This window comes from Larus michahellis, chromosome 8, assembly GCF_964199755.1.
Source record: "Larus michahellis chromosome 8, bLarMic1.1, whole genome shotgun sequence".
Taxonomy (NCBI): Eukaryota; Metazoa; Chordata; class Aves; order Charadriiformes; family Laridae; genus Larus; species Larus michahellis.
The window spans coordinates 4474023-4490024 of NC_133903.1; the positions used below are offsets into that span (position 1 = coordinate 4474023).

Genomic DNA, 16002 nt, shown 5'->3' on the forward strand with positions numbered 1-16002 from the left:
GAGAAACAGGGCAGAGGGACTCGCCACGCAGGATGGCTCCCCCAGACATAGGGAAGGCCAACTGCGATCTCCTTGCAAACTGGAGACCTTGGCCAGAGACACACGATGCCATCAGAGTTTCACCACCCCGGCAGAAGGGAAAGCACATAGGCAAGAAGCATCACAAGGCAAACGCAAGAGCAGAGCCGTATGGAGTGGTGGGAAAGGCTCTGTTTACCTGTGTGGGTTTCCCAAACCACTTCCACAGCTGCCGTGCGGGGAGAAAAGCAGCAATCTTGGGCCTGTTCTCCACCGACGGCAGTCGCTGGCGCTTGGCCAGCTCCTTGGTGGTGGGCAGGTGGATGCCCTCGCGTTTTTTGGGCCTGCTCTTGTTGCCACTCTGCTGTGGTGCCGGCTGTTGCACCGGCTGCTGCGCCGGCTGTTTCTGGCTCTGGGGGTGGGAGGACGCACGGGATTTCCCTGCCTGCTTGGTTTGCTTGGGTGGGAGGGTTTGCTGCACTGAGGAACTTGGCTGGGCCTCAGCTACTTCGTCATCAGAGCTACAGGATGAGTCTTCATCCGTAGTGGAGGAGGAAGAAGAGCTGGAGCTCGATGAAGAAGAGGTCGATGAGGCCGAGGAAGATGAGGAAGAAGAGGATGAAGAGGAGCTGCTGCTAGATGAGGAAGAGGAGGAGGAGTTGGAGGAAGAGAGAGGGGTGGATGCTCTTGAGCTGGCCGAGCTGCTGTCCTGGGCTTCCCCTTGGTTCTTCTCAGCCTCCTCTTCCCCCTCCGACTCTGAGCTGCTGTCGCTGCTGTTGCTCTCGGACTCCTCCACGGCTGCTGGAGCTGCCGCCTTTTCTTCCTGGTCCTTCGAAGCAGTGAGGCTTTCCACTGAGCCATCGAACTTTCCTCCGAAGCTGGCAGGGGAAGGGTCTCCCTCAGCTGCTTTGGCTCGGGAAGATTTCTGCTTGCCCTCCGCACCCACTGCAGGGGAATAGCCCAGGCCCAACAGACTCTTGCTGTCTCTGCGACTGGCCAGGTTCGAGTCCTCCAGCATCCTCATCGCCTCCTTCATCTTCTTTGTCTTTGGAGACATCACGCCCTCATGGTCCAGCTTGATCAGGATTTCATTGTCATGCTTCCTCTGAGCCTTGACAATGGTGCCAAACTCCTGCGTCTCTTCTGCGGGCCGCCCTTTCTTGGCCTTGGCTTTCGACGCTGAAGCATCGCTGGAGCCGAAGGCCGCCAGCGTCCCTGGGAGGTCGCTGTAGGGCTCTGTGCCGAGGATGCTGCCAAACACAGCAGGCTGGTAAGTGGGTTGTGGAGGGCTATGCAGCTTAGTGGAGATCTTCATTTTGCTGGCTTTTGACCGCTTTTCCTCTGTGGGGGCAGGAGAGCCTCCAGTCGGCAGCGGTTGCGATTTTCGCGACCCCTTCATGCTTGCCTTGCCCAAGCAGGCTGGCTTCTCTGGGACTGAAGAGGCAACAGGTGAAGGCTCAACCTGATCCTTCTCTTCTGGCAAGGAGGCCTCTTCTGCAGAGGGGAAGAAACACAAAGGCATGATGGTATCCACCCAGATGGGTACTTTTTAGCTCAGACAACCCCAAAGGGGCACAGGTCCTCCCTGCTCACTGAACAGCCTGGTCTGATGCCAGCGCCCATGAGCAGCTGATAGGCAACACCCAGCGATGCTGCTTCAACACAGGGGAACCAAACTACAGATCTCCTGCATCTTTGGCCCTACTGATGGCTGCTGAGATGCTCAGCTGAAAAAGGGACCCTGCTCTGGAACACTGAGTGACAGAAGGAGGCTCTCGCAGTGCAGGCTGGCTTCTGAGCCAGCCTCTTGCAAACTGTAGCCACAGCAGAGCGAGCTGATGAATGGATGAAGTGCATCCATTCCCCTCCAAACCTTGCCCCAAGCAACAGCTCTAACTTGAGGAGAATGGTGAGCAACTGTGCAAGGACTCTCTCAACTCCAGGTCTGGCAGTGGTGACAACTTACCAGCTTTTGCCTTGACGCTTGGCTTTCTCCCTCGCCCTTTGCCCTTTGACACGGGCTCCTCTGACCCCAGCGTAGCTCCCTCTTTTACTTCTCCAGTGTCTTTGCTGGATTTACGGCTACGGCGCTTGGTGCTGGGCACCAAAAGGGCTGGGGAAGGCTCAGCACCTGGAAAAGGTCAAAGAGATGGTCAAATAACACATAAACCAGAGATGCGATACAGGCAACATATCCCTACCAATTCTGCAATAGGGACTGACTGGGCCTTTTTCCCTATGGGTTACATCCCACCCCAGCTCTGCAAGTCCCTAACTGACAGTGCAATCTTCCTAATTGAAAGTCTGTGAACTCAGCCCAAAATCTCAAGAGGCAGGTGGCCGGAAACTCCCTACATTTCGTAGTGGGAAGCGTCATGCAAAAAACTAAACAGCCAGACTCACACTGGATCTTGTAGTCAGGCGGGAGAAGCCGAATGTGAGACAGTGGGATACGTCCCGTGTCGCCATCATCAAACTCTACTGTGATGAGATCACCATCTTCCTCCAGATCCAGGGCTCCTGTGGGATGGGGGAGCAGAAGATGGGATTAGGAACAAAAAGAGTATAAACCCTTTGTCAGGGAAGTGGGGACATGGGGGAAGACAAGGATCCTGCACCAGCTCCAAAGCATCCCATTCCCATCTCTCCCGGGCTGTGCAGGGAGAGCACAGAGGCTTGCTCTGCAATGGTAAGTCCCTGATAACACTGAACCAGCCCACACAGTGTAACATCTCCCAGTCAACAGCACTGCTCCAGAACATAACAACTATTCCAGTCTGACTTCCCACCTCTTTCCCCTATTTTTCTCTATTCTTGCAGAAATTCACTTCTCTGTTTTCACTGCAATATCTTTTTCTTTCTTTTTTTTTTTTTTACCTGCATTTTGTAACTACTCTCAGCAATCACAAACTGTTGCTTTTCACTTTCTCTCCAGGAGAAATAAGCTGTGCTCCCACCCTCCCTTCTTGCATCAGCATCATTGGTCTGTAACTCATAAGAAATTCTTCCTTTTCACACATGTAATGTGACCAACAGCCCAAAAGCAAGAACAGCCATGGTAGAATTGTCCAGGGCTCTTCCCTGGCTTTTTAATGGGACCAGAAGGGGGTGTTGATCTGTCAGAGCTACGAGTGTGCAGGTGATTTAGAAAACTCTACAACCTCAGAAATCTTTGGTGCCGGGGCTGGAATTAATTCTGACTTTTTGAAGTGTTGAATTTCCCTGGTACTTGCTCAGACCACTTCCTACAAGAGCACATCTCCTGGACCAACAGGATGTTACTAAACCAGCATCATGACTGAGTTGGGCATGACCTGGAGGAAAGGAATGGGCCAGTCTCTCATCTCCAGGACACTCACAGCAGACCTCAGGGTTTCCCCAGACAAGCCTGACATCCCTTGGGACACACAGGACTGAGACATCCCTGGTTCACAGTGCAGAGCAGCCAGGGTGGCCTTACCTCGGACAACTGTCCCTGGGTAGAGGCAGCGGTACTGCTGGCTCCAGTAGGCTGCAATCCTCGTGCCCTCGGGCAGGAATCGCACTGAAGGTGGTTTCACATCAATGATCTGCTCAGGGCAAGAGGAAGGCAATTACTGATGTTCTTGGTACCAGCACAGACCATCCCACCACACCTGGTGTGTAGCAAAGCTGCTCTGGAGAAAGCAAGGGACAGTTTCCCTGCTGGGAAATGGCTTCCTGTCTGCTCACAGGGCAATGTGAAGGACTACCCCTGCTGGCACACAGGCCTAGTGCCCACTGCCGGGGGGGAGCTCAGCTACTGGGCAGTGATCCACACCAAGGGGAGCTTGGCCCAGACTGGTCACGGAGGCAGGATCAGAGCACGCCTGCAGCCCCAGCTGGGCGAGGGGGAAGCTTCCAGCTAGCCTCCTCCACCCCAAAACAGGGCTCGGGCACCAAGAACAGCCACCCTTTGGCCTCACATACCGCTTCCTGCAAGAGCTGCTCCAGACAGTAAATGTGGGGACGGTTTCCCCTCTCGCCTTCCACCACCACACGGTATCTGAAACACAAAGGCCCAGTCAGACACGGCACGTGGAAGACATCACCCTGACGAGCTAACACCTCCCTCTGAGCCCTACCACCAATTTAGTTGACAGCATTTAATGAGAGGTAACTGGATTTTCCTCAGCACTGATAAAGCACAGTGAACTCTCCTTCCCTCCCTGCCAGACTGTCAGTCTCTTTCCAGCCAGCTCTACACAACCCCCAAATCCATCCCTGTATCAGCTACATCCCCATTCATTGGCAGAGCCCAGGTGGATACGGCAGCCCCTCAACTCACATGTCTGGTGAATGCACCGTCTTGACATGCCCAGCATAGAGCAGCTTGTCATCCATGGGGATGAGGACACGCAGACCGTCTTTCAGCTCATCCTTGTCAATTATGCAGGAGCGGGGAGCTGTGAGGTGTTGGAGCAAGACAGGGATTAGAGAGCACCATACATGAAAAAGTGACTGCAAGGGGAAAAAGAAATCTCATACTCCCATCATCACCCTCCCCTAGGAAAAGGCCTGTAAGGCCCTTGCAGAAAGGGTGCGCTCTCTCTGGCTAGCTCCTGGCAGAGGAAAATTTGCCCTCTTGGTAACAGTAAAAAGTCCCCCCCTCTTAGTAACAATAATATACCAGTAAATGAAAACAGGGCAGCTCAGAGACTGGACTTCATCTAGCTGTCGCAGTGGGCCACTCTGACAAGGTTGTTTTCGGCAATCCAAACTGACTGGAAAAGTGGTATCTCCACCCCAAGGACTCATGGCGTTGGATGAGGAATGTGTGAAAGCAGTACAATCTCCTCCGAGCAGCTCTGGAAAACTTGCCCAGCTCCTCTACCTGTACAACGAGGTCCCCCGCCCCCCCTGCTCTCACCTGGTGTGGGCGGTCGCTCGACCAGCATGCTCAGTGGGATGTTCTCATCCTCTGAGAAGCTGCTGTCTTGGTTGGGTTCAAAATCCTCCTCTGCTGCCATGCTCTCCATGAGCTTGCTGACAGCTCCTCCTTTCCCTCGGTTCTGCAGGAGAGCAAGCAGCATGTCAGCTGGATGACAACAGGCTGATCCCATCTCACCTTCCTCCAGCAACAAACAACCTGAGGGTACTGGGACAAACTTGTGTCCATCCTCAGCAACGTTGATCACAGAGAGTTAAGTGAGTGTACCCAAACTTGCTTTTTGGTTGAACAAAGACCTTTGTTTTTCTGAGTTTATTCCCAAGCATCACTGACAGCTGACCAAAAGTTATTTCATACATCCTAGCCACATCGCACTCCTGGAGGTTAGGAGAGATGCTGCGGAGCACACAGCTGTAGTTCTGCTCTGCATCCACCATCCCTCTGCACAGTGATCCCGAGCCCCTGTTTTCACTAAACAGGCAGCAGGCACTGTTCCTATTTCTTCTCAAAGCCCCATGAGCCATTTCTTGCTGTTACACACCAACCATAAGCCTTACACTCAGAAATCATGTGAGTAGATACAGTAATGTGTGTTACGAGAGAAGACAGGCTACAGCAATGGAGCAGAAACCAGTTGTGACCTGGCTCACCCAGTGCTGAGCAAGGCAACTCCGTCACCATCTCCTTGGTCCTTGCTATCCATAAAGGCTCTCTCTCCACCCTGTGGCAGCCTTAGAGAAAATTCTGCCTGCTCATTAATTTGGGGGACAAAGGCAAATGAACACCAGATGGTAGCAGCAGGTACCTGATAGTCTTCCTTGGATTTTAGGCTTCTCAAACCAGCATTCTGCCAGTAGCACGCCCAGCAAAACCTGCATGTCTGTTTTCCCTCCCTCACGCTGCAACAGTGCAGGAAAAGAGCAGGGCTCTGCCAGCAACCTACTCATTCACCCGGACTAGAACCAGCCCCCTCACCTCTTTTTTCACCTCCTTGGCTTTCACCTTGGCTTTGCTCTTCTTGGTAGAGCCCAGGGCATTTGCCAGGCTGACACGAACATCAGATGGGGAGCTAGGGATGCCAGGAGGAGACATGGAGGAGGAGGAGGAGCAGCATGGTGTTTCTTTACCCTTCTTCCGCTGCTAAAAATAAAAAGAAAACACTCCTAATCAGTAAGGAGAGGACTGGTAAAGATCTAGGCCCACGGAGAGGCGAAAGGTGGAGCAAGGCAGGCTGTGCACAGGTAGGATGACTTTCAGCCAGCAGTTAGTTCACTGACCGGACCACATCCTACATCTCCCAGCTCTGTTTTCGGGCTTCACATGTTTTGGGAAGAGCTTTCATTACCCTGGAGACCAATTCCTGCCCATCAAATCTTCCCCCAAAGAGCTCTAAGAAGATCCTAGCTGGCCTCGTGTCACAGCTAACTTGTCTAACTCTCGCCACAATCAGTACTCCTCCATAACGCTGCCATGAACTGAACCAGAGCAGGAGGGAGCCAAGCTTCCAGCCAAAATGAACAGCCAGCAACCCAGAGATCACTGCCACCACCAGCCAGAGCGAGCTCTCAGAAGACACCAGGTGAACAGCTTTGGAGGCCAGCATGGGGGGGCCACAGCTCAGCAAGCGGATAAGGCCATGCAGAGAGCTGGAGAGAGATTTCACAGATGTTTTAATGCAGCATATCCACTCTGGCCAATCCAAGCAGGATGGATTTGGGACATGGAGGGTGACAAAAGTAACCTGCCCTGTTCAAACATAACAGGCTTTTACCCCCTGCAAGTCAGATCCAAGCCTGACAGCTCCTCCAGGTGTATGTGGGGTTGGCAAGGGTGACAAGGGCCATCCAAAGAGCACTGGGGCAACCGCTGAGACAGGACTCAATCTCCTCTGCCCAAGCGAAGTTAATCACCCTCCCCTCACCCTCAGCTCCTAGGGGTCCCACACCAATTCTGCCAGCGCATTCCTCACCTTACTTAGCTCTTTCCTCTCCTTCCCCTTGCTGCCCTCCTTTTTGGGGCTCATAGGTGCCCCCTTGCCACAGCGTCCAGGCTTGGAGACAGGAGTGGAGCTGGCAGGCGCCACGGGAGTCAGCATGGCCGAGGAAGTGGTGGCATCATGAAGGAAGATCCGCTCGCTCCGGCGCCGGTTCCACAGGTCATCATCGCTGGCCTCCAGCCCAAACTCAAAGCTCAAGTCCTTGGGAGACTTGAATTTCTTCAGCTTACGGCCTTTCTCAGACCCAAGCTTGGCCTTGTCAGCACTTCCAGATCCGGAGTCGAGGCTGCTGGGGGCCTGGCTTGGTGGGATGCTGCTTGCCTCCAGCGGCCCCTTCTTTCCCCGCAGCAGCCCTGAGGGTGACTTCTTCCTGATCTTGATTTCGCTCTCCGAGTCGGTATATTCAAACTCTGTCCCTAGGTGCAAAAGATTCAACCATCAGTCAAAGCCCTGGCTGAGCCAGGATGGGACACATCCTGCTGGAAGCTTTTGGGCTCCGTGGGAGATGTCGTGCCTGTTCAACAGAGCCCTTGCTTGTTCCCCTTCCCAATCCCCACCATCCCTCAAATCTGCATTTTCACCCCATAAAACACTGACTTCCCTGAAAATAAGTCTCTCCCACCCCAAACCAGAGCCCATCCACCCAGGCAGTGTGGTTCAGTGTATTCCCTGCCTCCACTTTCTCCCTTCTCCCACAACCAAAACCCTGCAGGGAAGCTGTGAAGAGAAAAGATACTCTTAACATTTGCCTCTCCACAAAAAGAAGTTGCTTAGCTGGAGTAAAGCACAAACCCCACAAGCTGAGCCTTCCTCCCCTCCCCGTGGGAGTCCTCTCCGGTCTTCCCTTCGTTTCAGGAGAACAATGTCTTTAACGAATTGAATAAACCCGTATTTCAAGCTTATTTCTTCCCATTGGCTAACAGACATCACAGATCTTTTTATTGGCTCAGTAATCGCCTTTAAGTCAAGAGAGGCAAATGATCTTTTGTCTGTGGCAAATGGAAATCCCCTCACACCAGCCTCCGCTGAGCATTACGGGCACAGCAGTACCCAGAGGCCTGAAATACTGTAATAACGCCAAGACGTTCACCACCTTCAGTGTGTTTCCCTCCCCAGAATCTGATAAAGGAGAGCATGATCATACATTTCCAGGGGTAGAAGGGAAACTGAGGCAGGACCTACACACCCAGCAAAATGGGCAGGAGGCAGGCAAAGCCGTGTGGCTGCACAGGCACTGTGTCATCAGTGGGATACAAACAGCCAGGAGGAAACTTGCCCAAGGTCATGCAGTGAGTTTATGCTGGAACAAGAGACTGAGCACAGATTTTCTAAATACTTTTATTTCCCAGGGCACTGGACCTCCTAGGATGGCAGAGCACGTCTGAAGATGTGTAGAAACATCAGCAGAACCTGGTTCTCCTTTTCCAAAAAAAAGCATCAGCCAAAGGTCTCTCTTGTACCCTCCTCCAACCTGCTGTGGATCTGCCCTCTCTGCACACACATCTGCGTGACTCTGCCTTCAGACCAACAAGGTCTCAAATCAGGCCTCGCTTGGCAGAAACTCTTCTCAAGCCCAACAGTGAACAGTCCCCACTGTGATAACCACTGCTTGCAGAAGACCCTTGAGAAAGGACATACAGCACTGAACAAAATTCACAAAATGAAATGAAAACGTATGAGGCACAAACATATCTTCTCTCTCAGACTTTCTTTCTCAAATACACTCACTTTCCTGGGTAAATTCAGTCTGAAGGAACCTGCTCTCATCTTCTACCCAAACCTCCTCCCCTGAGACAGCCCCAGCACGAGCAGAAAAAGAGCAAGCCTGTCAAAATCAAAGCTGGCAAGGCTCGAAATGAAAAACCCATTGGAAATTACAACACTCCTTCTCCTCTCTCACTGCCGCACGAGGCAATTTCTAGACACTTCCAGTTTCAAGGAGGGCAGGTTACAAGACGATAAATTCTTAAGAGAGGCTGTTGGAACAAGTTGGCAAAAGCCTAATATAGCATGGAAACAGTGCTAAAACAAGCCGGGCTCCCAAGGAAGACATCATTTTCCATTCTGAAGCAAGCTATAAATTCCATTATCACTTAATAAATATTAATAGAAAATTTATAAATGGAGCCCATATAGATCTGTCTGACCATGAACGATGTCACCAACGGGTACTTGTGCAGCAGGGCATAGGATGGGGAAGAAACGGAACTCCAATTATGTGTAACACACTGAAACTGAGACAGAGACGGGGACAGAAACACAGGGTCTGGCACTGCAAACACATGAGCAGAGGAAGGAATGCTTGCTTCAAGACTCTCTGGCCAGTTTCTATAAGGAAGCTGATGGGATGGGCTGACTGAAGGCGTTTTTTTTCTGCTTGGGTCTCTCTGCTTCTCTTGGGTGTCTAAGATCAGCTGCATTTAGCACACGCTTCCTTCCCTAAAATGCAACAGCACTTCATTGCCTTCAGCGCTGTGTCCAAGGGGACACAGTACCCCATCGCTTGCCTTTGCAGCATGACTATAAAGGATTTGCCAGGTAGGAAAAGAGGAAACTTCGAGAAAGCCACAGGCAACTACCCCTAGGGAAACAATGGCTGCAGCTGCATATCCATGACTGGTTCTTGTTTTCTTGTTGGGCAGTTCCCCCTGCCTTCAGCATCAGGACCAAGCAGCCAAAAGCAAGGAAAGAGCAAGCCAGTGTCTGGATAACAACCTGCTCCCTTGCAGCACAGTTGGGACCTCCTGAACATTCCACCCTGCCCCCATGGCACCAACCCTAAACCAGGCAACTCACCCATCAGGCTCTGCCGCTCCTCCTTCTTCTTTGCCTTCTGCTTGGCCTCCAGCTGGATGATGGAAAGCGGAGGGGGGACAATGGGACTGGGCATTGCGCTGGCGGCAAACCTTGCTAGAAGGCCCAGGCCACTCTCGTCAAGGGCAGGTGACGAAAGCCTGTCGGTGCCGTCGGTCCCATAGTCCTCTGCTTCCTCCTCTTCCTCTTCATCCTCCTCCTCTTCTTCCTCTGAGCTAGAATCTAGCACGCAGAAAAGAGGGAGCCCATTACAAATCTCATGGAGTTGTGTATCAGCCACATTTCCACCCCGAACCGATAACTCTCCTGCTTCTCTGTGCTCACCTAAGTAGCACTGAGCCACCCATGAGCTGAGCCAGAAGATGTTGGCCATGGACATATGTGTCCTTGCAGCCATATAGCCGCTATCACCCTGCCTACCACCACCCTTGAAGGACACAGCAATACAGGGTACGGCAAAGAGGACCCCTTCAAGGCAAGGGAGGGAAGAGCAGGGTGTTGGCAGAGATTTGAAAAGGATGCCACGCACCCCTGCAGCTTTCAGGAGGAATTAAAAGCTTAATTCCTTTGAAAATCCCAACCTTGGAGCTGTGGGATTCCCCTCCCGCCCACCACCTCTTCCTCCATAACAAAATCCATTAGCGTAATCAGAATCAGAGATCAGCATGGAAGGGGAATACCAGAGATCAGCCTGCGCCATGGCGGGAGGCAAGGAGGACACAGAGAGGAGAAGGGGCAGGAGGCAAAAATGCAAAGAGGGGGAGGGAAATAATAATTTGAAAGCAATGGATTTGGAATGCATAAGGAGGGAAAGTGTAGGTAGCGTTGGAGACAAGGAGTGTTTAAACGCTCTGCCTCAAAACTCTCCGTGCCTTTCATTTCCCTCTCTACAGCTCAGGCTAGAGAAGCCCGGCTCAGCACAGGCAGGATGAGCTGCCCACAGCCCAAAATCTAATTCCGGCAAAGAAATCAGCCTTGATACCTGCCTCGGCTGACACCTGCAGAGAGCAGCAGGCTGGGGTTTTCCTTTACAGTGTATACATACAGCAGGTATTTTGGGGGTAGATGCTCTGAGAGTGGCACCCCTCCCTTCCTACAGCCCTTCCCAAGAGCCTGTCATCAGCTCAAAGGCAATTAATTTTAACGGCATCTCATCCAGTTAGCGCTGGTGAGCGAGAGTGACTACACAAATGCACGTATACCACACACATACATATACACACACATATATGAACACGTAGAAATATATGTATCTAACTGCAAAAAGTGGGGTCTGGAAAAGATATTTCATTTCTCTTGAAATTGAGGGCTTAAGTAGGATCATGAAGGTGGATGGAAAATTTCCACCGCTAGCAGGAGCCCTGCTCTCCCCGCCTGAGCCCACTCGGCAGCTCCCCGCCAGCCGTTATCCCTGCCTCTGAAAGCCAGCCAAATGAGAAACCAGATCCCTTCAAAATGAGCTGGAATGAACACGAAAATCCTTTTCTTTTCACGTATGCCCTCTGGGATAGATCAAAAACGTCCTCAACGCTTCGTTGTTCAAAAAAAAATTATACAATAACACAAGTGTTATTTTTCCACTTTGGGTTATTTTTCCATGACATTAGAAATAACAGGAATATCAGAAAAGAGTGTTCTCATCAACGTTTTATCAACTGAAGTAATGGCCAGCTATTGTGTTTTTTTTTCTTTTTGTGTTTTTTTTTTTTTTTTTTCTAACAAGGAGAGCTTTTCTCTGTAGCATACATCAGATAGTCACAGAATACTAATTTTTAACCGCATAAAAATCCCTTCCTCATTTCAGTTGCTCAGGATGGTTCCTGTGATACAAAAATGCTACTAAACCTACAGTCCTGCAGTAAATACCAAGAAATCCACAGCCCTGCTCGCTCCTTGCATAAAAACCACATGCAAAAAAAAAAAAAAGCGCAGCAAATTAGGATCAGATTCCTTCCCCTACCAGAAAAAGGGGCACAAATGCTGTTTTTCTGCAACGTTTTGCCAAAAAGAAAACAAATCCAGATGAACTCAGCTATTCCGAGATGCAGAAACCACCTGCCTGAAAAGCAGCAAAACTGTGCCCAAGTTCACTGACACATCATGGGGTATTGAGACCCCCTCCACGCATCCCATTTGGCTCCGAAATTCAGTAATTCTCAGCAGAACCAGAAAAAAAATTTAAAAAATCAACTTGTGCCGCCCCTCATGCCAGACCTAGAGAGCCAGCTGAGCCGAGAGAAGCTCACTGAGCAACTGGGGAGGAAAACAGGCCAAAAAAAAGGGGAAAATCTGCAGGAAAATCCCTCCATGACCTGTCCCGTGCGAATCCCCCGCAGCACCCTTGGCTCAGCCGTAGCGACTGCCCAGGGGCTGCGCCGAGCACACGCAGCACCGCTCCTTCGGCGCTTAAAGACTCGGCACGCGCGAGGGCACAAGGGTGCCCAGCAGCTACGGTATTTCAAACGCACCAAGGTAAAACAGATTTAAAAGCCAGGATGAAAGCTGCTATTACTCACGTGGCAGAAAATGTACGCTACAATAACATACCTGGCACTTATTCTAACCTCCTTCAAATACACGGTGTCGCACTATGGAAAGACAACTGAAGATAGTCTCTTGTCAGCATTTTTACCAAAACACTCATATTTTTATCTGCATGAGATTCAATTTTCCGCCTGAAAATAAACACATTTTAACACATTCACAGCACAGATCTATCCTCCTCCACCTCTCATGGCGAGGGGCAGATCTTGCTAACTCCACTCTACATGCACAGCACAATCCCTGCTCCTGATTTTCCACGGGACAAAAACTAACAAAATCAAACAAAAAGAACACATTTGGGGCTCTGCTCCAAACCCACGTGCTTCTAAACTAAGTCCCCAAATTTACGGTCATGGTGGCAAATAAGCTGTTGGTGCTCTATGGCCATCTGCACGGCTTCTTGGAGAGCCTCGTGATGCCTGTATTTTACTCCTACGGTACCCAAATTCTGTGTGGGCTTAAAATGAAGTATGCACAGATGCCTTTACACAATTGAAGCCTCAATTTTTTCTCCTGAAAAGGTGATTTTTAGTTAACAATGGGGAAAAAGACATTTTTAAAAAATCATTTTTTCCTTCAACACTAGTTCTGTTAACACTGAACAAGCTTAAGGGAAAAATATCCAAAGTTTAAAATATCTTTTCTAACTGACATTTTTAAGAGCATGTATATGTGTGTATATACCCACACACGCAACCACACATGTACATACAACTCTACAGCCAAAACAAACAATGAATTCATATTTAAATGCTACTGGTGCCAGATAAACCGGAGCCGAAGATTTTTCTTTTCTTTTTCTAAAATTTTTACCTGCATTGAATTAAAAACCAAACCCAATTCAAAATACTAAACTTTCTCTTTGCTTTTAACAGCTAAGCTGCCATGGTATTTTACTGTAGGAGAGCAATAAATGAAGATTTGTTAATGATGAACAGAAATTGGTTAAGCAATTTGGTTTTTAAAGACTGATGTAACAAGACAGATTGAGGGGGATGTGGAGAGGAAAGGCTTGGGAAGGGGGGAGTAAAAACACACACTTAAAAAGAGTCATTTCACATTGTAAAAAAAACAGCATGATTTTCTCATAACACCAAGCAGGCCTACAGCATACAAAGCAGGCTAAGTACAGGCAGACTTTAGACAGCTATTGGGTCATTGACATCTCATTTGTGTGATCTGTCCAAATTCTGGAGGTTACTTATTTTTGAATGTCCAATTTAAGATTTTACCTTTTTTTTTTTTTTTTTTTTGTCAAACAAGCCAATTCTCATCATTGAAAGAATTTTTTTTCCCCCCATATGTGCTGTGCTGCTGACTCCAGAAGTACTTATAAAAATTAAAAATATTACAACTATCACATGGGAATGACTGTGTAGGGAAGGAGTTATTCCTTACTGGTTTTTTTTACTGGGATAAAATCGTCCTCCAAGTCAGGAAAAGGAAAGCAGGGAAGAAGGTACTAGTTTCTTAGTAGTTATTGAAGTAAAACAGAGTATTGAGGAGGAGGAAGTATTAGTCTTCAGCCTTGGAAAGCTCATGGTATTACCTATCTGATAGTTTTCAAAGGTCCCATGTGGCTTTGGCCCACATTAGCAGTTTCCTCTCCAAGGTCACTGGATGAAAAACCACAAGCTTTGCCCATTATCAGAATGGCAACATGGCGTTTGCTCTGCAAGAAAGGTGTGTGTCCCTACCTCTTCTAACTCAAACCAGACGAAAACAGCTCTTCCTGCAGCTGCTCCTACCTCTGACATAGACATTGTCAGGGACGTGGCTAGCCAATTGCCCTGGTACTGGGACAGTCTGCATCGTGGCCCAGAAGCCTTTAAGGACAGCGGCAGAGCCTTTGCAGGCAGCGCCGTGGCTTCCCATCTTGGACCCAACTGCAAATCCTCCTCTTTGCTGGGTCAAGGGATTCTTCAAAGGAAGTTCTGCAAACAATAAAGCATTTCTGGAGTCCTCAAACACATACACACAAGCAAACCTTCCATGCAAGACTCTTCATGGACAGCGGAAAGTCAAAAGCAGACAGCAATCATCTTCAGAATTAAAATAACCAAGAGAATGCAAAGAGCTACGTGTCATTATTCATGGAGGCAACATCGAAACATCTGAGGCTGACAGATGACATAAAGAAAAGTTATTTTGCCTACCTACATAACAATGGTCAAGGTTCGGGTTCATGGCTAGTGACCCTCGCTGAGAAGTGTCTGCCCTACAACCAGCCAACCACTTTGCTTCTTTAGTGCAGCGTGAGAGCAAATGCAAGAGACCGACACAGACATTCAAAGCATCATGGATAGGGGCAGGGGTGAAAGGGTTGGTCAAGCAGCTGCAAGGAGAAAGCGAGCACTTCTAGAAAAGCTGAGGTTATTAATCGGTTTAGTATCAGGGAAAGCCATTAGAAACCCTATTACCCAAATATCCCTTCAAGTAATGCTTCTGAGAAAAAACAACCAAAAAAAAAAAAAAAAATCATTTGCAGGAAAAAAACGAAACTGTAACCAATAATCCCTCCCCGCCTCCCCCTCCATGCCCACCTCCCACCCCAGGAGGTTTTGCATCTTTGGTTTCCCCACCATTAAATGACACCCCAGAGGGATTTACAATGCATTTCCCCATTTGTTCCAGGTTTCCCAACCTCCTCCCAATCCCTTCCCCTCCCCAGGCTTTATCCCATAAAACTGGGGTTATTTTTTTAAATTTTTCTTTAAAGCAGACAGGTTACTTGAAAAATAGAGAAAGCCAATTAGGGACAAGTTACCTATCTGCTTACCTGGAGCAAAACCAAAAAGCAAACCCCAAAAACCCTCAAGAACTTGGCACCTAAAAGGGACTGATACCCTCAAAATTTCCAACAGCAGCAAAATAAACAAAGAAAAGATGCAGGAAGGAACAGGGAAGGGAAGAATGGAAGTTAACGCAGACTCTTCATGGAAATGCGGCAATCTCAGCCTTACACAAAATCCACTATCTCCAGAAATTTTTGGGTTCTCTAAAGAATAATTTTGTTGGTTTTTTTGGTTTTTTTTAACATGTATTTCTCTCCTTTGGATTTTCTTTGAAATGCATTGGTCCAGTCCAGGGCCACATCAAACCAAATCAGTGTTCTGTATCTTTCTGCCGTTGTTTGATAAATTTTTTTTTCGCTTAAATTATCTTTCTTTGGAGGTTGGGTTTGGAGGGAAGAAAAAACAAACAGGTGCATGGAGGAAATTAACATCAAAGAACTAAGAAAAAACAAAACAAAAGCAAAACTATCTAGCCCCATTTTCAATTAACGGCCGTCTGAGCAGTGTGAAATACTAAGAGGCTTTTGCTGTGCTACATCCAGATCTGCCGTATAACTTAGAAGATAACAACTGGGGATGCTCTTGCTTAGCATTCAGCCCAGATGAGCTACTTTCTTTTGGGAGCTGAGGGCTCATTAAAATGACCTTTCCCCATGATTATTATTTAATGAGTACGCTCTAAAACAGAAACCCCTTGTGTCTCTGGAGGAAAAGTCTCGAGTAATCTCTTTTCCCACTGAAGTACTAATGACAGGCTGACAAAAAGAAGCTGCAAGAAAAAAACTGGGGTGAGGGTGAGGGAGGGAAACTGCAGAGTCAAATTTAATGCGGTAATTGCCACATCCTTGAACACCGTGGGTTACGTCTGGGCATCTAAAAAAAAATTTACCGCCCAAAAACTTGCCATATACATTTTAAAAAGCGAA

General features: G+C 48.9%; 1 protein-coding gene across 4 annotated transcripts in view; it reads right to left on the reverse strand.

Moving 5' to 3' along the window:
• TNRC18 (trinucleotide repeat containing 18) overlaps positions 1–16002 on the reverse strand; it is a 56621-nt gene that overhangs the window by 2999 nt on the left and 37620 nt on the right. For all 4 annotated transcript variants that reach the window (XM_074598646.1, XM_074598644.1, XM_074598645.1 and 1 more), the window contains 10 exons: positions 9720–9959; positions 6897–7339; positions 5903–6067; positions 4907–5048; positions 4325–4442; positions 3967–4042; positions 3479–3587; positions 2422–2538; positions 1985–2149; positions 218–1512 (listed from right to left, as the gene is read on the reverse strand). In XM_074598646.1, the coding sequence (XP_074454747.1) occupies positions 218–1512; positions 1985–2149; positions 2422–2538; positions 3479–3587; positions 3967–4042; positions 4325–4442; positions 4907–5048; positions 5903–6067; positions 6897–7339; positions 9720–9959 (2870 nt within the window). The remainder of the gene's footprint in view (positions 1–217; positions 1513–1984; positions 2150–2421; positions 2539–3478; positions 3588–3966; positions 4043–4324; positions 4443–4906; positions 5049–5902; positions 6068–6896; positions 7340–9719; positions 9960–16002) is intronic.